This window comes from Piliocolobus tephrosceles, chromosome 15, assembly GCF_002776525.5.
Source record: "Piliocolobus tephrosceles isolate RC106 chromosome 15, ASM277652v3, whole genome shotgun sequence".
Classification (NCBI taxonomy): domain Eukaryota; kingdom Metazoa; phylum Chordata; class Mammalia; order Primates; family Cercopithecidae; genus Piliocolobus; species Piliocolobus tephrosceles.
In genome coordinates, this window is record NC_045448.1 from 74,283,366 (window position 1) to 74,305,678 (window position 22,313).

The 22,313-nt window shown below is 40.1% G+C and overlaps 1 protein-coding gene across 1 annotated transcript; it reads right to left on the reverse strand.

The window, feature by feature from the left end:
- Window positions 1–986: 986 nt before the first annotated feature.
- Window positions 987–19,923, reverse strand: DUSP11 (dual specificity phosphatase 11). Its single transcript, XM_023224033.2, has 9 exons — window positions 19,645–19,923; window positions 18,066–18,141; window positions 14,404–14,535; window positions 11,864–11,987; window positions 7,713–7,773; window positions 5,920–5,966; window positions 5,588–5,663; window positions 5,178–5,357; window positions 987–1,651 (listed from the first exon to the last, which is right to left on the reverse strand). The coding sequence occupies exons 1-9, from the start codon at window positions 19,884–19,886 to the stop codon at window positions 1,453–1,455; spliced, it is 1,137 nt and encodes a 378-aa protein (XP_023079801.1). The 5' UTR covers window positions 19,887–19,923; the 3' UTR covers window positions 987–1,452.
- Window positions 19,924–22,313: the final 2,390 nt, after the last annotated feature.

The window sequence follows — 22,313 nt, forward strand, 5'->3', positions numbered from 1 at the left end:
AAAATAAATAAACAAACAAATAAAAATAATTAAAAAATGAAGCCAGGTTGCTCAAGTATTCATCAAGTATTTACTGAGGTTTACTATGTGTTATGATGATGAGACACTTCTTTGAGTCGTCAAAGAGAAGTTTCTGGCTTCCTCTGCAACTAAAAACAATTACCCTCCCCAACGATCGGTCTGTGTGTTCCACAGGTATAGAAGCAGAAGAGACAACTAGGAAAAAGTGAAGGTAGGCCAGGCATAGTGGCTCATGGCTGTAATCCCAACACTTTGGGAGGCTGATGTGAGTGGATTTGCTTGAGCTAAGGAGTTTGAGACCAGCCTGGGCAACACAGCAAAACCTGGTCTCTATAAAAAAAAAAAAAAAATACAAAAAATTAGCCAGGCATTGTAGTCCACACTTGTAGTCCCAGCGACTAGGGAGGCTGAGGTGGGAGGATCGCTTGAGCCCAGGAGGCGGAGGTTGCACTGAGCCTAGATGGCACCACTGCACTCTAGCCTGGGTGACAGAGCAAGACCCTGTCTCAAAAAAAAAAAAAAAAAAAAAAAAAAGGGTAAACCACAAAACCACAACTCCACGGTAAGAGGAGAAGCAACTGGAGAAAGATCCCAGGAGGTTATATTCAACAACGGAGCAGTAACACAGTAGTCTTGCCAGATATCCACAGCCTTTAAATGGACATATTCTACTCTGTTCATCACCATTATAATCTATAAAAGTTTTCAAGTTTTCTGGATAGTTCTACCCAGTTGATGACAATTACCCTGTCAAGTAACTCACTCACTATAACTGAATAAACCAGCAATCTGGTTTATCAGTCAGTCTCTCTTGCTCAATTGACAATCCCTAAAAGTTCATCCGTTCCTGTGTGAGACGGTGTATCTGACAATTCAGTCAAAGAAGTTGGTCAAATCCCACAACTGACTGCCAAACACAGAAATATCTAAACACAAAAATACCACAACTAATTACAGGTAGTAACTAGGTTCTAAAGAAATTATCTCCTACATAGATTTTAATATAAATTTTGAACAGTTATAGAAAATAAAGATGGCCTTTGGGTCAGTAACAGAACATAACAAAAACACTAAAAATTTCTGTACATAAACACACGCATATCACAAGTCTAGTCAGAAAGAAATACACAGAAAAACAAGATAGAATTTTAAAAAATAATTTGCAAGGGAAGTTCTTAACGCTTTAGTTCTAAAATACTGTCTTCCTTTAGAAAAATTTAAGACTGGAATAACAGATTTTTTTTTTTCCTGCAATGCTGTAATTACTGCAAATTTATCAGCAAAGAGGTAAACAGCAGTGCAATTTTTCCTTAAGCTTGAACACATAAGGGAACAATAAAGAAACCTGATTAGACCTGAACTAATTAAAGTCACACCAGTAATATTCAGGCCAGCTCTGGTCTCTAGGTAGAATTCCAGGACAGGTTTGTATCACTGGGTCCATTCCCAATAGGCTGGATAGCAGAGTCCAGAGTAATTGTCAGGATACCACCTTCTTCTATCCTGGGCTGCCAGACTGGCATTGGGCTTCACATTCCAAGAGTACCTCCTGCGTGAACAGTCCTCTCCAGGAGGACCAGGAGGAGGGAGATGGCCTCTCTGGTAAACATGTGGATTCTGTGAAAATTTTCTTAAAGCAAAACAAAAAGTAATAAGCCATTACTAGGATTAGTACAATAATTTTTATTTATTTTAAATGTATATTTTCATAAAATACTTTAAATTTATAAATTTACAAAATAATATATATTCTACTGTTTTCTACCTGTGTGACCTTAGCAGATAAAATACTTAATTTTTATTTCACCAAGTTCTTTATAAAATGGGGCCAATAATACTTTTCACCTTCACGAGCTGTTATGAAGCTAAATTAAGAAAATACATTTCAATTTCCTACGCCCTGGCACACTGTGGATTCCCAGAAGCCTTTCCACCTTTCCCTACAGAGATACATGCATGCCCATCTAATCAAATACTTTCTCTCCCAAAGTCTGGCAGGGTTGACATAAGACAGAATAAGCTATTTAGTACTGAAAACAGCTGCTTCCACTTTATAAACATACATACATTAATTATAAAGTGTGAAAAACTTTAAGCATGCTACATATTTGAAAAATTAGGATTTAAATTTACTTGTTTCAAAAGCAAGATCAGAAAATCTCATATAATTATACAAAAGAAAATTTGGGGCTGGGTATGGTGGCTCACACCTGTAATCCAAGCACTTTGGGAGGCCAAGGCAGGCGAATCACCTGAGGTTGGGAGTTCGAGACCAGCCTGACCAACATGGAGAAACCCCGTCTCAAATAAAATTATAAAGTTAGCTGGGTGTGGTGGTAGGCGCCTGTAATCCCAGCTACTTGGGAGGCTGAGGCAGGAGAATCGTTTGAACCTGGGAGGTGGAGGTTGCGGTGAGCTAAGATCACACCATTACACTCCAGCCTGGGCAACAAGAGCAAAATTCCGTCTCGAAAAAGAAAATTTGGAAATCTGAGAAAAGAAAAACTAACCCCCCACTGCAGAGCCCTCAATCCCACTTACTATAATTCAATTAGTTAGTATTTCCTTTTGTTCTTTTCCCTAGCATCTTTTTCTGACTGTTGAATCACAGCCTATTATTTTCACTTATCATAAATGAGCTAACACTTTCAGTGGCTTTATAAAATGTTACAGTATGGATATAATTATTTAGCTACATTCTCCACTGTTAGAAATACAGCAGTTACAAGTTTTTCCACAACCACAAATAATGCTGGGATTAACATTGCAAAACATATACTACTGTATCCTCAGCTAGCCCAGCATCTGACACACGGTAGGAAGTTTGAGAAATGTGCTGAATGATTAATATAGTTTTTTCTGTATTTTGAAGTATTTCCTTAGTCTCAGAATGAAATCACTAGGTAAAGTATTTTTATGGTTCTTGAAATTGTGCTTCAAAAGGCTTATGCCAATTTTCAATGCTGCAAGCAACATGTTTTTGAAATGTTTGTTTCCATCTTTTTAAAATGTCAATTTTTTTTAAGGTTTTTTTTTTTCCTTTTTTTAACAAAAACAGGATTCCAGCATGTTGCCCAGCGTGGTCTGAAACTCCTGGGCTCAAGCAGTCCTCCCACCTCGGCCTCCCTAAGTGCTGGGATTACAGGTGTGAGCCAATGAGCCTGGCCTAAAAATGGCAATGTATTTTTGAAAGTGTTTACAATGTGCCAAACTGTTTAAATTCATGTTAACTGTCAGTAACAACCACTATGGGGTATGTATTATTAAAATATCTATCTCACTGATGGGAAAATGTAAATGTAGATAGGCTAAGTATCTTATCCAAGATCACAAAGCAGGCAAGTAACAGAGCCAAGATGCAAATCCAGGTCCAGCCTGACAACCACTACAATGGAGTGCTTATCAAAAACTGTTGTGAAACTGGCTGGGCGAGGTGGCTCATGCTTGTAATCCCAGCACTTTGGGAGGCTGAGGCAGGCGGATCACCTGAGGTCAGGAGTTCAAGACCAGCCTGGCCAACATGGTGAAACCCCCATCTGTACGAAAATACAAAAATTAGCTGGGCGTGGTGGTGGTGCCTGTAATCCCAGCTACTCGGGAGGCTGAAGCAGGAGAACTGCTTGAACCTGGGAGGTGGAGGTTGCAGTGAGCCAAGATTGCACCACTGCACTCCAGTCTGGGTGACAGAGTGAGACTCCGTCTCCAAAAACAAACAAACAAAACTGTTGCTAAATTAATAGGCAAAGAATAATATCTTGCCATTTGTGATGGTTAATTTTAGGTGCCAACTTGACTGGGTTAAGAGATACCTAGATAGCTGGTAAAGTATTATTTCTGGGAGTGTCTGTGAGGGTGTGCCCAGAGGATACTGGTGTGTGAGTAGGTGGGAGGATCCACCCTTAGTATGGGTAGGTACCACCCAACAGGCTGGGGGCCTGGAAAGAACAAAAAGGCAGAGGAAAGGCAAATTGCGCTCTCTCCTGGAGGTGGAATACCTTACCTTCTCCTACTCTTGGACATCAGAACTCCAGGCTTCATGGCCTTTGGACTTGAGGACTCACACCAGTGTCCTCCAACCTTTACCAGATTCCCAGGCCTTCAGCCTTGCATTGAGAGTTACTCCACTGGCTTCCCTGGCTCTGAGGCCTTCTGAGTTGGACAGAATGCTACCAGCTTCCCTGGTTCTCCAGTTTGCAGACAGCCTACTATGAAACTTCTCAGCTTTCATAAGTGCATAAGCTGATACTCTGAATTAAAAAGCCCCTCCTCCCATCCATCCACCCACCCATCTATCCATCCATCTATCCATCCATCCATCCATTCATCCATCATCCATTCATCCATCCATCCTACTGGTTCTATCATTCTGGAGAACTCATACTAATGTACCGCTTTAACCATACTGAGGCTTTCCCTATTTTCCAAGTGAAAATACTTTTGCTGTTTATCCGTTCAGATCCTTTGCAATTTCTCTATTAGGATTTTATTATTTTTCTTATAATTCATATCAACTCCTTAAATAACAATCTTCCTTACTCTAAAAACTATACTACATGAATGTAGCCTAAGAATGTAAGATCCTTTTCGATAGCCACATCAAACTCTTGGCATAAGTTTAAAATCAATGAAAACTTCTAAGTCCCTTTCCGAGTTGCCTCTGAAAAGTCACATATTCCCTGTCCTGTAACTGATTTTCCAGTGCTAAATGCAAAATACAGAGCAGAATGATATCTCCTGGTTCAAACTGATTAGCAAGAATTCCTTATCAGCCGGGTGCGGTGGCTCACACCTATAATCCCAGCACTTTGGAAGGCTGAGGCAGGTGGATCACAGGGTCAGGAGATCAAGACCATCCTGGCTAACACGGTGAAACCCCATCTCTACTAAAAATACAAAAAATTAGCCGAGCATGGTGGCGGGTGCCTGTAGTTCCGGCTACTCAGGAGGCTGAGGCAGGAGAATTGCTTAAACTCAGGAGATGGAGGTTGCAGTGAGCCAAGACTGCACCACCGTACTCCAGCCTGGACGACAGAGCAAGACTCTATCTCCAAAAAAAGAGAAAAAAATAATTCCTCATCAGTATCATAACATGTTTTCATTAGTTATAGTATTAATTTCTATCTCAATTCTAGAAAATGGACAGCAGAGAGAGGTACCTGACTGATTGTTGCAAATTTTGGGTCTGGGTGTGGAAATGTCGAGGAGTTGAGTGACCCTGGATCTGATGTAGATTATACCTAGGTCCTCGTTTAACAGGCTTATTCATGGTGTGGACTGGTTGCATGAGATGTACTGAGTCTTCAAAACTTGACCTGGATACACTGGAATTCCAATTCCTTAAAGAGAATATTTCCACACAATATTACTGGTTTCCAAATTTAGTAGTCAATTTAGTGACTATACATTGCCATATGAAAATAACAATTTCTTCCTTCTCCCATTCCTGTTTGTTTACGTCTCCCCCACAAATAAACAAGCTACCAGAAGAATGGATATATGCAACTTAAATTATATAAAAAGAGATCTCCCTGACCCACAAATCTCACATATGTAACATAAGACTTACTTTCTGATAGGACCATTCTGAAGGTCTTCAATGTAGTTTTGTCTTTCTAAGCAATGTCCCCGGCACCTATTGAATACTGAGGAGAGGATAAACTGTTAGAAATAACTACAAAAAGCAAATCTTTCCAGAAAAAGCAAATTAAGCTGAAATTCACTATTCAAGCTGTTATGTCTCACTACTTCCACATACATCTATAGACTTTTGGCAAGACTATCTTATACTGGAACAAACGAATTACAAACTTCTTTTTTTCCAAAATTTGAGAAATTCTTCTACATTTCCACCTTTAACTTTAATAAAAAGGGAAAAATAGTGACAACCCTCATACTTACATTCAATTGCATCATCTGGCCTCATGCCTTCTACATCAATCAAATATCTAACAAAACAACATAATTTGGGTCATTTATATATACGAAAAGAAAAAAATCAAGTTTTTTCAAAAAAGGTCCAATTTCAACTTACAGACATAGATACAAAAATCCTAAGAAAATATCAGCACATCGAATCCAGCAGTTATTAAAGAACGACATACCATGACCACAAAAAGACATTTTTCAAGAATGCAAGAATGACCCAACTCCAGAAAATCTATTTATATATTTATTTACATTAATGTAATTTAATAAACAAAAGGAAAGAAAATGCAGAATCATTTTTTCTCAAAACACTTTATACACTAAAAATAAAGACTTCCTTAACATGACAGAGTATTTATCAGAAACCAACAACAAACAAAAGACAAATTGGGAAAAATATTAACATTATATCTAAAAAATACTGTATAACCAACAGAATGGGCCAGAAACTTGGAAGTCACCATCACTGTCAGCCACTTCTTCCATACTCTCATCTTCAGTTCACCACCAACTCCTGACAACAGTATTACCTAAATATCTCTATAGAATATATCTGTATCTTTCCACCAAAATGACCACCATGCCCTGGTCCAATCCACCACTATGCCTCAATTCCTACAAACACCTCCCAACTTGTCTCCTTGCTTCTACCTCTTTCCCTCTGCAGTGTATTCTCCACTCAACAGCAAAATGATAGGTTGAAAATACAAATTTGTATATATTCCCCACACTCATTCCCAATAAAAAAAATTCAATGGTTTTCTCTTGCTCTTAAGGTAGTGACTAAAACCCTAAACATAGCTCTGCATGGTTTTAGCTTCTACCCATATTTCCAGCTCCATTTTAATGCCATACTACTCCCATGGCCCAGTCTCCCTGGCCAGCTCCTCCAACACAGTATGTTTTCCTGTTACATGGTCTCTGCTGATCCTTATGTTCAGAATTCTCTCCACGACATCCCTACCTGGTTAACACCTACTCATACTTCAGATATTTGCTCAGACCTTCCCACAGAAACTTCTAGCCCTCTTGTTGAAGTCAAATCCTCCATATTCTACGCTCTCATTGTACCACATCACTCTCTTTCTCAGCACTTGTTGGAGTTGTAATTCTATAGGCATGTGTGTGATTCTTTAATATCTACTCCCTCCCTAGACTGTTAGGATGCACAAAGGGCAGCTAAAGTCTCTTTGCTAGCACCCAGCACAGTGCCTACACATAACAGATGCTCAGGAGATATTTTCTGAATGAACAAACATAACTCAGTCCAGTGTGGCAACATATATAAAAAGCATAAGGACACATACTATTTGATTCAGAAATTCTACTTTGAGTGAAATTACCTCCGGGGCTATGGCATATGTATTCAAAAATATTTACATATAAATGTTCACTACTTCAATGTTTTATAATATCAAAAACTTCTGACTTTTGTGTTCATCGGTATGCAAAGAACAATGCAGTTCTTAGAAAGAATGAGTCGTCCAAGTATTTTCATAGAAAAATGTCTATCACGTATTAAATTAAAAAACAGAATGTCTAACTATTATACCATTCAATAACATGTATGCTTGTATCTGCATTTTTAGAGTCTGAAAAGATGTGTACTAAATTATTAATGGTGGTAATCTCTGGGTGGGGAGCAAGATTGCCTTCTACTTCACATATTTCTATACCGGTTGCATTTTTTACAACAAGCTTACATTACCATTGTAAACAGACAAAAACAACTGTAAAATGGTCTGCCTCTGGGGTTGGCAACTTACCTGCAAATAAGGTAGCCGGTCCTGTTTAAACCATGAGTACAGTGGACACCAATAAGTTTGTCTATAAAAAGAAAATACAGGTTTAAGTAACTAAAGTAGATACACAAGTGTATAACATTATCACTGCCCTGAAAATGAATAACTCTCAAGAGGAATTGTTTTTTCTAGGAACATACTATAAAGAATCATCTAACAGAAAGCCAAAACTCACTGCTTCTGGGAAACTTTGCATAGTCCCAGTTAGACTCAATGATGTAAACTGCAGGCCTGGTCAGACACTAACAGCTAAAACTGCAATGAGACAAACCCATCTATCTTAAAACAGAATGCCCATCAGCAACTGATTTAATTACACAAAAAGGGAGTGAAGGCAACAACAGGCTAAGAGAAGAATGAAATTTGTTTCTGAATGAAACAGATGAAATGCCTTCACTCTTGATATTGAATATTAAGGACAGTTTCCATAGTACTCTTGAGTTCCCAAAGAACTTCTATTCCTTCTCTTGTTCAGTGCTCCACACATGCCACAGGTCTACTTGCTCTGTGAAGCACTCAGGTAAATAGTACTATTCACATTTTACAATGAAAAGGCAAGGCTTGGAGATGTAAGTTAAAGCAGGCAAACAATACAAGACTAGAATCAAGTCTAAGATTACATTATACCGCAGTATTTCTTAGTCCAGCCTATTAAAAAATTATATAAGTAAATAAAAAAACATGTAGTTTATCTTTGCAAAATCTGTGTCCGTGACTAGGTAGCGTCTGATAAAGAAGGCACTCATCAGTCAGGTGTGGTGACTCACGCCTGTAATCCCAGCACTTTCCAGCCTGGCCAACATGGCGAAACCACATCTCTACTAAAGTACAAAAAATTAGCTGGGTATTGTGGCAGGTGCCTGTAATCCCAGATACTCAAAAAATAAATAAAATAAAAAAAAGAAGGCACTCGACTGGGCGCAGTGGCTCACGCCTGTAATCCCGGCACTTTGGGAGGCCAAAGTGGGTGGATCACCTGAGGTCAGGAGTTTGAGACCAGCCTGGCCAATATGGTGAAACCCCATCTCTACTAAAAATATAAAAACTAGCCAGGTGTATGGTGGTGGGCGCCTGTAATCCCAGCTACTCGGGAGGCTGAGGCAGGAAAATTGCTTGAACCCAGGAAATGGAGGTTGCAGTGAGCCGACATGGTGCTACCACACTCTAGCCTCGGTACAGTGAAACTCCATCTCAAAAAAAAAAAAGAAAAAAGAAGGCACTCATCATTGCCTGCCTGGATTACTACAACAAACTAATCTCCCTACTTCTATCTCAACCGATCCTCCATATGGCAGATGTTACCTTTCTAAAACATAAGCCTGGCTGGGTTGTTTTTGCTTAAAAATCTCAATTTAGCATAACATGAAGCCCAAATTTAGCATGGCATTTAGAATCCTTCATAAACTGATATCAATCTGTCTTTCCAACTGATCTAAGTTCACAATGATCCTAACTATGATTTACAAGGGTCTATATGATCCACCTCTCTTCTGCCCACCCCCAACCTCTCTGATCCCGTTTCTCCTGCTCTTACCCTCACTCACTCCACTCCAGCCACACTGGGCTCTTTAACATTCCTCAAACATGCCTAGCATAGTCATGCCTCAGGGACTTTGCACCTGCTGTTCCTTCTGCCTTAGAACACTCCTCCCCAGACACTCAATGGCTTGGTTCATTATTTCCTTTAAGGTTCTGCTCAAATGACATCTTCATAAAGAGGCCTTCCTAATCACGCACCTCTTCCCTCACCCCTTTATCGTGTTTTGTTATTCTCCAAAGCACTTATCACCATATATATTCCATATATTTATTAGGTTATTTCTCTCCCCCACTAGAACGTAAAGTATATAAGGGCAAGGACTTTGTTCTATTTCCACTTTTTAGAAAAGTGACTTCAACATAGGTTACACAATTATTTGTTGAAAATGTACAGATGAATTCCATGCCTTTTCACACTATCTTCTAGTCACACAAGAGGCTGCATCTCCATGGCTTTAAGCCCTGTGCCTTTTGTGCCTAATCCCCAAAACTGGGCTATCCTTTTCTCATCCTGGCAAAATTCTCGTCCCTGCAGCTCGAATGTTGTATCCTGTCAGGCCTTCCTCAATCTCTCCTCTATATTCTCATTGCACTTAATTTATTCTTTTATTATGATGAACTGTCTTTTTTGTTCTTTTTTTTTTTTCCCCGAGACGGAGTCTTGCTCTGTCGCCCAGGCTGGAGTGCAGTGGTGTGATCTCGGCTTACTGCAAGCACCGCCTCCCAGGTTCACGCCATTCTCCTGCCTCAGCCTCCCGAGTAGCTGGGACTACAGGTGCCCACCACCATGTCCGGCTAATTTTTTTTTTTTTTTTGTATTTTTAGTAGTGATGGGGTTTCACAGTGTTAGCCAGGATGGTCTTGATCTCCTGACCTTACGATCCGCCCCCCTCGCCTCCGCCTCCCAAAGTGCCGGGATTACAGGCATGAGCCACCGCGCCCGGCTTTTTTGTTCTATAATTAACCCACGTCTTAAGCCACATGCACTTAAGCCACATGTTTATTTTCCTAGATAACTGTGAACTGCTATAATAAAAAACAAAGACTGCTATCACTTACGTGTCTTCATGCTCTAACAACAAATCTAAAAGGATCTCAGTGTTTACTGAATCAATTTATTTTCTCAGTCCCTACTAGTTCTAGAAGAGAGTGGAAAATGTAGTGTCCTCTTTTTATCAGTGAGCCTGGTATCTGTGGGAAGGGATCTATAGCAGAGGTAGCTAAAACTGATTACAAACAAGGTCCCAAACCTGCTATGGTAGTGGGTACTGCAAGACTTAGACAGTCAGCACAATTCAGCAGAAGACCAACATGGAGTTCAGTCTATCCAACTGACTACAATCAGTGTAACATGTGAACTAAGATTTAAAAATGTGTTCTCATGTATTCATAAGGACCTCCTTGCCCTCACAGAACAAATGAAGTGCTATATAAAAATTTCACACACAAGAGCCTGGAAGCAGTGAATAGGCCATCAGCTATACCCTCATATCTTAAAAGGTAGTATTTCTGTGACGACAGCTTATACAAATGAGAAAGCCAAACCTCTCAAGTTTTAAAGTTAAAGTACAGGGGAAGATCTGCGACAAGGTTTAACATAATTAAAAGCTAGTGTCTACATTAAGTGAGTGAGTGGGTTACAATTTGAAATGTGATCTTCAAACCCACTGATCCAGTCTCTATCTCTCACCTTCCATTCCCTATCTTCCCACCTCTGTCTCTATTCTTTCTCCACTACTCCATCACATTTTTTAAAAAGGAGTATTTACTGTCAGATTTATGTAATAAAATGTACACTCCTCAAGCTAAATTTGGAAAGAAGACAAATGCAGCCTTTGTCCTGTGGGTGTCAGTGGCTTTCCAAAGATAAAAGCTTCTTCAGTCTTAAAATATGGCAAATATCATGTTCTTTCTGGCAGGTAGATACCAGAAAAAGGCAACTGGATCCTTAAGATAAAGAACCTATTAAGTTCTATTTTTAAAAGAGTAAGGTAAATCTTAAAGCAGGAACAAGAAAGCACCAGCCTTTGGCTTAAGTTCTCCCGTGTGAAGAATAAAAGGTGGTGGTATCCTTCCCCATCTGTACTCAAAGCAGAAAAACAGCAGAAATATCTTAAATACATATGACAAAGGGGCAATTTCACTGGTGCACTCTTTCTTGTTTTGCGTCTGTCCCATTCCTAATCTTTGCCCTTTCTTGTCTCTTTCACATAACTCTAAGACTCAGAGTTTTTAAATCTTTTCTTCTACCTCTCACTTCTTAACAAACATACAAGACAAAAACAACATTTTAATTTTATTGTATATTTCCCATTCAAATTAAAAAAGAGAGAAAGATGAGCTAGTTCAGTTCTTCAGTTCATATTTTGCACTAAAACTAATGTAACTTTCCAAAGCAAGTTAAATTATTTGTGATCAACAAAAGGAAAAACATCTTACCCTATTAGCACCACCTCACATTTTGATCATCTTAGCACCATATATAATGGGTCAAAGGTTAGAGCCACAAAAAATACCAAAAATCCCCAACCTCATTCATAATGCACACCACGGTTCAGATAAGAACAAAAACTCACCATTATCTTTATTTTCTTTCAAAAACCCATTAACAGCGTGTTTGAATTTAAAAATAGTCTCGTCATCAGGCACTTGATGTCCAACTGTAAATATTTTTAAGTAAGGAACAGATTCTGGCAAATCCTATAAAGCAAAACCATAAAAGATGTGCATTATTTCATTTGTAGAAAAATAATTAAAGAGTAATTAGGGGACCCAGAATATAAGCCAAGAGATTATAACAAACTTAATATGCCAATATCAGAATACGCAATTCTGATAAAAGAGCTATTTTTTCCAACACTGACTTCAACCAGAAAGTATCACTTCATTTTCAATAAAACTACATAATAGTCAATAGGTATACAAAATTGAAAGCAAATTCCATATGAATGAATGCAAATTTAACTATAAATTATATAAACAGTTCCATTTAATATTTTACAATTCAAGGGCCCGTGCCTTCATAAAGCAGCTATGATTTAAGTAGAAGAGCTGAGAATAGAGTCAGAAGAACTTGGATTTGAATTGTGAGATAGAAGGAATTCCAGGCACTATTGAGAACTGATATTCTTGGGGTGGGAGAAAAGTAGATACAGATAAAAGACAGAAGAGGCTAAGTGAAAATCATTTTAACCATCCATAAGTGTGGTATAGTTCAGTGGCATTACATTCACAGTATTGTGTAACCATCACCACTGTCTATACCCAAAACTTTTTCATCATCCCCGACAAAAAGACTCTGACCATTAAACTGTAATTCCCTTTTCTTCCCACTTCGTAGATCCTTTAGTCTGTTTTCTGTCTCTGTGAATTAGTCTATTCTAGGTACTTTGTAAAAGTGGAATCATATATTTGTCCCTCTGTGTCTGGTTTATTTCACTAAGCATGTTTGTAGGGTTCATCCATATTGTAGCATGTATTAAATTTATTCTTTTTTATGGCTGAATGATATTCCATTGTGTGCATATACTGTTTTGTGTATCCATTCACCTACTGATGGACACTTGGGTTGTTTCCACCTTTTGGCCATTGTGAAAAATGCTGCTGTGAACACTGGTGTACAAGTATTTGTTTAAATCCTTGCTTTCAGTTCTTTTAGAACTGAAGTTCTGAGTTCAAAGGGAAAGTATCAGCATGAACTCATGATGTACTTTAAAAACAAACATATTTCTTAGCACCATCCACAGAAAAAGACTAGTAACAATGAGCCTAGGAGCACTGAGCACCTCTAGCACCCACTCTAATCTTTAAATAGCATTCCCACCAAACAGGAATCAGAGCTCCTTGGGAAAATGGCTGAGTTCAGGGTAGGACAGGAAATGTACAAGATAAGCCTGGAATTTTTTTCATATAAATAGCAAAAAAAGAGTGATCAAAGGTTACTAGGGTTGTATCAAAAGGACTCGAGACAATCTAAGAAGCTCCAACTCTCCAAAGATAGGGCCTCCATTTGTGCTTCAATTAAAAAAAGAGAGAAATAACTACATTCAAGTTTTGAGTCATCCTTTTTCGAGTCTGTTTTATCTTCTGTAAAATTATGTATTAATTGTAACCATTTTATCCTCTGAGCTTAGCAAAGAAAAAGCACTCAATAGGCGATATTAGTACAACTGCTACTTTATCAGCACAGGATTGTTGAGAGGATTAACTAAGTTAATACATGTGAAAGCACTTTTTTTTTTTTTGAGATGGAGTCTTGCTCTGACCCCAGGCTGTCATGCAGTGGCATGATCTTGGCTCACTGCAACCTCTGCTTCCCAGGTTCAAGAGATTCTCCTGCCTCAGCCTCCCCAGTAGCTGAGATTACAGGCACATGCCACCCACACCTGGCTAATTTTTTTGAATTTTTAATGGAGACGGGGTTTCACCATGTTGGCCAGGCTGGTCTCGAACTCCTGACCTCAGGTGATCCACCGCCTCAGCCTCCCAAAGTGCTGGGATTATAGGTATGAGTCACCGCATCTGGCTGAAAGTACTTTTTAAATGGCAAACTGCTGTACAAATATTAACAAATATTAGATGTTACTGTTTCCAAAAGCCATGGAACTGGTCAGAAGGATCATTCTTTCACACCAAGATGCTAAACGGGGCCAACAGAACATATGAATCTCTGTATTGTATCAACAGATACTGGGAAAAGAAATTATAAACTTTGAAAACTTTCTTTTACATGATGCTTACACATGCTCAGGCAATGGCCTAAAATAACTGCTAAGAAATATTGGATATTCCTTTCTTTCCTCCAGGCCACTGCTAGTATTAATAAGTTTACTTCATTTTCAAAATATAGAATATGGAAGCTTATGGAATTTCTTAGGCACACACAGAGCCTACTGCCAAATATTTTAGTTCAATTCATGTCTTCAATTTCATTTGAGACAGCAATTAAAAACATGTAATTAAAGAAATCACTTGGTTCTCTTTTAAACTTACTACCCATCAAAGAAGGCCAGGCTTCACATTAGCACAAGATGATTACTGAATTATTACTTAATTACTATAAATTATTTCAGGATCAGAATGAAGAACGTTCTTTTCAATGAAGGGTTCCACTTACCTCCGGTTTATAATAGCGTTGAGTATATGTTAAATCAATAATCAGTCCAAGTTCTTCATTTTGTTCTCGGATTTTGTTAAAAAGATCCAAAGGGGAAAAGCATTCTTCTGGAGCAAGTTTCTTTTCAAAACTCTGTCAGAGAGAATGAAACAAGAGCAAACATGTGCTTAAGATCCTGCACTGCATTAGGCATTTATTCAAGTCCTGTGATGCTAACATATAACGAGATTCAAAGGAAAGTTTCCATTCTCCTGGAACACAGAAGGTATGTTATAACAATCCTTTCTTCCCGAGTGGTCAGAAAGAAAAAAATAAGCCCACTTCTATATATGTATTTCTGTATTTGTTTCATGTTGGTCTCCTAATCAGACTGCAAACACTCAGATTTTATTCACCACTGTATCTCCAGGTCCAAGTGGAATGCCTATCATATTTAGTGCTTATAAATATATCTTTTCTTTCTTTCATTCTTTTTGAAACGGGGTGTTGCTCTGTCATCCAGGTTGGAGTGCAGTGACACAAACATGGCTTATTGCAGCCTCCACCTCCCGGGTTCAAGCAATCCTCCCACGTCAGCCTCCCAAGTAGCTGGGACTACAAGCATGAACCACCACACATGGCCTTTTTTTTTTTTTTTTTAAGAGAGAGGGTTGGCCGGGCGCAGTGGCTCATGCCGGTAATCCCAGCACTTTAGGAGGCAGGAGGATCACGAGGTCAGGAGATCGAGACCATCCTGGCTAACACAGTGAAACCCCATCTCTACTAAAAATACAAAAAATTAGCCGGGCATGGTGGGGGGAGCCTGTAGTCCCAGCTACCCAGAGGCTGAGGCAGGAGAATGGCACGAACCCAGGAGGCGGAGCTTGCAGTGAGCCGAGATTGCGCCACTGCACTCCAGCCTGGGTGACAGAGCAAGGCTTCATCTCAAAAAAAAAAAAAAAAAAAAAAAACAGAGATAGGGTCTTGCCGTCTTGCCATGTAGCCCAGGCTGATCTCAAACTTCTGAGCTCAAGCAATCCTCCTGTCTCTGCCTCACAAATAAATATTTCTTTCTTTTTTTTTTTTTTGAGACGGAGTCTCGCTCTGTTGCCCCGGCTGCAGTGCAGTGGCCGGATCTCAGCTCACTGCAAGCTCCACCTCCCGGGTTTACGCCATTCTCCTGCCTCAGCCTCCCGAGTAGCTGGGACTACAGGCGCCCACCACCTTGCCCGGCTAGTTTTTTGTATTTTTTAGTAGAGACGGGGTTTCACCGTGTTAGCCAGGATGGTCTCGATCTTCTGACCTCGTGATCCACCCGTCTCGGCCTCCCAAAGTGCTGGGATTACAGGCTTGAGCCACCGCGCCCAGCCACAAATAAATATTTCTTACATGTCTACATATATGAAGGATGGCTTTCATTGCTGAATATTCTTTTATGTATGTAGCTTATTTTTGAACTTTGTGCTTTGTTCCCTCAATCTGTCTGGCTACTCAGGGGTCAGCAATGTACTTTTTAAAAAATAGACTAGTTTGGCTGGGCGCAGTGGTGCACGCCTGTAATCCCAGCACTTTGGGAGGCCAAGGCGGGCAGACCACGAGGTCAGGAGATCCAGACCATCCTGGCTAATATGGTGAAACCCCATCTCTACTAAAAACACAAAAAAATGAGCCAGGTGTGGTGGCAGGCACCTGTAGTTCCAGCTACTCAGGAGGCTGAGGCAGGAGAATGGCGTTAACCCAGGAGGCAGAGCTTGCAGTGAGCCAAGATCACGCCACTGCACTCCAGCCTGGGCGACAGAGCGAGATGCCATCTCAAAAAAAAAAAAAAAAAAAAAGACTAGTTTTCAGAGCAGTGTTAGGTTCACAGCAAAACTGAGCCAAAAGGACAGACAGTTCCCACATGTACTTTGCCTTCCCCACCCCACCCAGACTCCCCCACTATCCACATTCCATACCAGTGTGGTCCATTTGTTACAAATGAAGAACCAACTTTGACACATTGTTATTATCAAAGTCTAGAGGTTAGGTATGCATGACTCATTCTATGTTATGCATTGTATGTACATATTATGTTATGTATATTTTGCCACACACACAAAAAATGAGAGAAACAACTAAGTTCAAGTTTCGATTCTTCCTTTTCTGAGCCTGTTTCATTATCTACAAAATAATTTATTAGTTGTAACCATCTATCCTCTGAGCTTAGTGCAGAATAAGCACTCAGTAAGAGATATTAGTACTACCGTTACTTCATCAGCATAGGATTGTGAAATATGTTAATATATGTAAACCCCTTTTATGTATCCACCCTTACAGTATCACACAGAATAGTTTCACTTCCCTAAAAATTCCCTGTGTCTCCAACAACACCTTCTTTTTGGAGACAAGGTCTTGCTCTGTTGCCCAGGCTGGAGTACAGTGGCATGATGATGGCTCACTGCAGCCTTGACCTCCTGGGCTCAATCGATTCTCCCACCTCAGCCTCCTGAGCAGCTGAGACTACGAGCACACACTACCACACCTGGTTTATTTTTGTACTTTTTATAGAGACAGGGTTTCGCAATGTTGCCCAGGCTGGTCTAAAACTCCTGGCCTCAAGCGATACACCCACTTTGCCTCCCAAAGCACTGGGATTACAAACATGATCCAACAGGCCTGGCCTGAAACGACTCATTTTTAAGCCCAGACATGCAGAGAAGCTGATACAGCACTTGAAAAAGGAAATCTGATCTATGAGTCACAAATTAAGTAAATTCCCAAAACGTTTCAAGTGGGCTTCTCCTAATACTAATCTGAGCTGTGCTGGGGAAGTCTAATAAGACATGGAATCTAGAAAACAATTATTTGTCTTCACCTTCTCGAATCTTTTTTATGGCTGTCAAAAGCTTTCCCCTCCTATTCCTCCTATTCCTTTCCTAGTTTAAACAAAAACACAATCTTCAGATTTTCCCCACTGAGATCCTGACCTTGATGATCTGGGGGATATTTCTGATTGTGACCATGGGAGGAAAGGAGTCCCAATGGCATTCAGTGGGTAAGGGTTACAAATTCTAAACAACTTGCCAAATTCAAGACAGTCCTACAAGTGTGTCCCACACCCTGAATTGCTTTTGGATGTCCTATTCAACATTAATATAGATAAAAAGCTGTTCATATTTAGCGTGGCCTTAGAACTTAACTCCATTTCACAAATAAACACAAAGTATTTTTTGTACAATATTAATATATATTGAATTTTCCAGGATAATAATCACCTTATTAACCAAATGAAGATTATACTTTGTTTTGTTTGGAAATCTATTATAGAAACTCCTACCACTAAAGCAATATAAGCCACCTAGATCAGTCTACATTTGTAGTTCTTGAATTCATTGCACAGACAACTATTACTCTATGTCTTTTAATGCAGTCATGTCCAAATATTTATATATTGAAATAAATATTATTTTATTATAAATTACTTTTATTTTATTTTTTATATTATAGTTAGAGTGTTAATTGGTATTTTTGTTTAAAATATGAAGTAGGTTGTACGTACCTATGAACTTCATTTCAGGATAGTAAAGGGGTCATTACAAAGTATTTGCTATAAAAAGAGAAAATGGAATGTGATAGAGCGGAGAACAGTGTTCTGCATGGTGAACTCAGATACCTGAAAGAATACTGAATTAATTTTTGCTTACCTTTTGCAAAGGAACTTTGAAAGCAATGAAACGAGTCCCAGGCATCCGCTGTCCAACTGGGAGATAGTCTTTCCACCTATTAGATACATTTTTTTGTTAGGCAAATTGTATGTCAGCCTTGTTTCCTTGCATAGACTTCTTGAAAATGGGAATCACAGCCCACACAACATGTCCTCTCTTCTCTCTGCTTTGCATTTCGCCACTCCACTTATTAAACTGCACCAAGTAACAACCTATACTGCCCCCCCCTCCTGTTTCCCCATCATGAAAACGAACACAAGCCAACAAAACAGTACAACTCAAATAAGGCCTATATAAAACCAGAGATACCCAGAACTCCTGTATCTCTGTTAAACTTGGCCCAGTACCAGATACTAAAGTGCCATTAATACAAACATATTCACTGAAATAGTTTAAATTCAATTATTTCACTTCATGGTTTTAGTTTTCATACGACTGATGCCATCAAGTTCAATTAGTAGGAAACTTCAAGTTCATATTTTAAGAGAAAACCTGCTAGAAGAGGGGCTGTGAACTTCACTTAATAATGCCAGGAACTGGCCAGGCGCCGTGGCTCACGTCTGTAATCCCAGCACTTTGGGAGGCTGAGGCAGGTGGATCACCTGAGGTCAGGAGTTAAGACCAGCCTGACCCACATGGTGAAACCTCGTCTCTACTAAAAATACAAAAAAATTAGCCGGGTGTGGTAGCGGGCGCCTGTAATCCCAGCAACTTGGGAGGCTGAGGCAGGAGAATCGCTTGAAACCGGGAGGCGGAGGTTGCAGTGAGCCGAGATTGGACCACTGCACTCCAGCCTGGCAGACATCCTACTCAAAGAGCAAAAATCCGTCTCAAAAACAAAAACAAAACAAAACAAAAAAACAGATTGGAAGAAAACAAACAAGATTCACTGCAATTAGAACCCAACTGCAATAGATCAGGCAAGACCTGTATTAGGGTACTGACAGAAAGTGACAGTCAAAAGGAGATAAAATGAAGAGAATTTATTGAGGTATGAGATGGTGGAGGATGGTCGCAAGGAGTAAAAATAGTTCACTGCACCTACCTGCAAAGTCTCAAAATTAATCATTTGTACGTATAAAGGAGTATATTTCAAACGAGGCCTGTTAGGAAGTAAAGTATGTTCGTTGTGATTTCTGGAAACAATACAAACCAACTTTCCATGTGAGATCTCAGGGCACTACTACTGCTGGGTTCCTAACTCAAACCATTACCCTTTCCGTGCCAACGTTAACAAGGAACTGAGGAGATTCCATCTTGGGAATTAAGGAGTGTCCCCAACACTAACAGTCCCACCTTAAAGCAATCCTTCCGTATTTTACCTAAGAGCAACGACCAGAACCTCCCTTTTACAAGAATATGGAGAAATCACAGGACATTACACACATTGCCCCTTTCAGCTACAGCGGGTGGCGCAGAGGGTCAAAGCCTCAAAGCAAGGGGCGGACAAGTCAAGCTTGCGACGGCAACAGTGACAGGCAGAGACCACAAAAGATGAAGCCCAGACCCAGAAACCACGAGCTGGAAAGGCCACGCCAAGGGACCAAGACATATTTACCTTTCCGGGATGTGGTTTCCGCCCTTCTTCTTGGCTGAGGAGCGTCCCGAAAAGTCGCGTCCCCGGCCCCAGCCACTACGGAGATGATGCCACTGGCTCATGTGGGTCCCAAGAAGCCGCCCACCCAATGCCAAGCTGGCCAAAAGCACCAGTCCGGCGCCCTCAGTGCCAGGATAAGACCCTAGACCGGAAGAGACTCGGCAGCCACCCACGCAGCGCTCCAGCGTCTCGCTATTGCGCATGTGCCACCGCCAGTCGTGATGGCGTAACCACGCTGGCTTACTGGGACTCCTGATTTGTAAACAGGACTTTGGTGACTACAGCGCCCTCTTTAACCAGAGGCCGGTAGCACTTGTCAATAAGGGCATGTTTGCACCCTTCAGAATTCAGTGAGGCACGGGGAAGTGCCTCTGCCCGATCCGTCCCCCGCCCCGGTTCCTTGGGTGTTCTTTTAGATATTTACCAGTGCTTACATTCACATTTGGCATATTGTGTGTAAATATTTACCTTCACATATATGTATATCCTCTATTTTTATACAAAAGGAGTAACTGTACATATTCTACAATCTACCTTGAACACTGATTTTCCCAATTTTCCCATAGATTCTATGTTGTAATGGCTATAGGGAATTTCATTGCTTATGAGTAACATAATTAAAAGTACCATAATGTATTTAGCCAGTTCAGTATTAATGGACCTTCAGTTGTTTTCAGGTTCTTTTCAAATCTTATTACAGACAATGCTGCAATATGAATATCCTTATACATATATACAACTATATCTAAATTCCTAGAAGTAGAATGTCTGGAATGAAACACATACAAACTTAAAATTTTTAAAGATACTACCTAATTACCCTCCAAAAATAATGTACAAACATACACTCCCATCACAGTCAAACTTTTATTGGGTTCCTATCACCAGGTATCATGCTAGAGGTGGAAAGAATGTATTTTAAGTTTTAGCAAATACAAAAAATAACTGTGAGTGGAGCTCAACTCCAAGGTTTCCACACAGTCTCAAGCATAAAGATCTGTACCCGTTAGAAAAACATTGAATTCGGCCGGGCGCGGTGGCTCACGCCTGTAATCCCAGCACTTTGGGAGGCTGAGGCGAGTGGACCATGAGGTCAGGAAATCGAGGCCATCCTGGCTAACACGGTGAAACCCTGTCTCTACTAAAATAGAAAAAATTGGCTGGGGGGTAGTGGTACGCATCTGTAGTCCCAGCTACTCAGGAGGCTGAGGCAGGAGAATCGCTTGAACCCAGGAGGCGGAGGTTACAGTGAGCCCAGATAGCGCCACTGCACTCCAGCCTGGTGGCAGAGAGAGACTGGGTCTCAAAAAAAAAAAAAAGAAAAAAAAGAAAAAAAAAAAAGAAAAACGTTGAATTCTGCTAAAAGTGGAGCTACAAAGGACAGCATACTCTATAGTAGCTCTGAAATAGAATAGAGTACTAAATTCCAGATTAAACTGTAAGTAATTATGATTGCAGGTTTTTTTTTCAGAACATAACAAACTTACAATTAAGAACATTTAATTATTTGTTGTTGTTGTTGTTGCTGTTGCTGTTGTTGAGATGGAGTCTCTCTCTGTCACCCAGGCTAGAGTGCAGTGGGGCGATCTCGGCTCACTGCAACCTCCGCCTCTTGGGTTCAAGGAATTCTCCTGCCTCAGCCTCTCAAGTAGCTGGGACTACAGGCGTGTGCCACCACACCTGGCTAATTTTTGTATTTTTAGTAGAGACAGGGTTTCACCAAGTGGGCCAGCCGGTCTTAAACTCCTGACCTCAAGTCATCCACCCACCTCGGTCTACCAAAGAGCTGGGATTACAGGTGTGAGCCCCCGCACCCAGCCCACATTCAAATCTGACATTAAATTATAAAATATTATGGCCAGGCACGGTGGCTCATGCCTGTAATTCCAGCACTTTGGGAGGCCGAGGAAGGCAGATCACTTGAGGCCAGGAGTTTGAAACCAACCTGGCCAACATGGTAAAACCCTGTCTCACTAAAAATACAAAAATTAGCTGGGCGTACTGGCTCATACCTGTAGTCCGGGGTACTTGGTAGGCTGAGGCAAGAGAATGGCTTCAACAGGGGAGGCAGAGGTTGCAGTGAGCCAAGATTGTGCCATTGCACTCCAGCCTGGGCAACAGAGCAAGACTCCGTATCAAAAAATAAATAAATAAATAATACAACATTCTTTTGGAATTTATGAAAAAATGCAATAGATGTATAGTAGCCCAAAACTACAAATGATACAAATGACTACAGAAATGACAAGACACAAAATGTAACATAAATCTTTCAGAAGCTAGAAAAGCTGTATTGGGCTTACACGTTCAATATGCTAAAAGACACAATACTGGGGTGAGAACAAACTCAGTTATAGTTGCCACAAGAAAATCCAGACTTAGGAAGAATAGGATTGCTAGAAAGTACCCAGACATAATAATGAATAACATAAATGAAGTAATATGACATAAGAGAAAATGGAAAAAATATTATGATTATTTTCTTCAGTGTGCAGAAGTCATGGAAGTTCTGGACTATCAGCTACATAAAAAATATTGAATTGTCTGTTGTGTTAATACAAAATAGGTGTGTCGAATTGTTTGTCACAGAAACCAAAAAATCCACACAAATCTCTCTTTTCCTGCACCCT

Excerpts from the sequence above, each read along its gene's own strand:
- DUSP11 (XM_023224033.2), bottom strand. The coding sequence starts at position 19,886 with ATGCGCAATAGCGAGACGCTGGAGCGCTGCGTGGGTGGCTGCCGAGTC. Across the intron at positions 18,142-19,644 it reads GGAAACCACATCCCGGAAAG|GTGGAAAGACTATCTCCCAG; the intron begins GTAAATATGTCT and ends TGTATCTAATAG. Across the intron at positions 5,967-7,712 it reads ACCGGCTACCTTATTTGCAG|ATATTTGATTGATGTAGAAG; the intron begins GTAAGTTGCCAA and ends TTGTTTTGTTAG.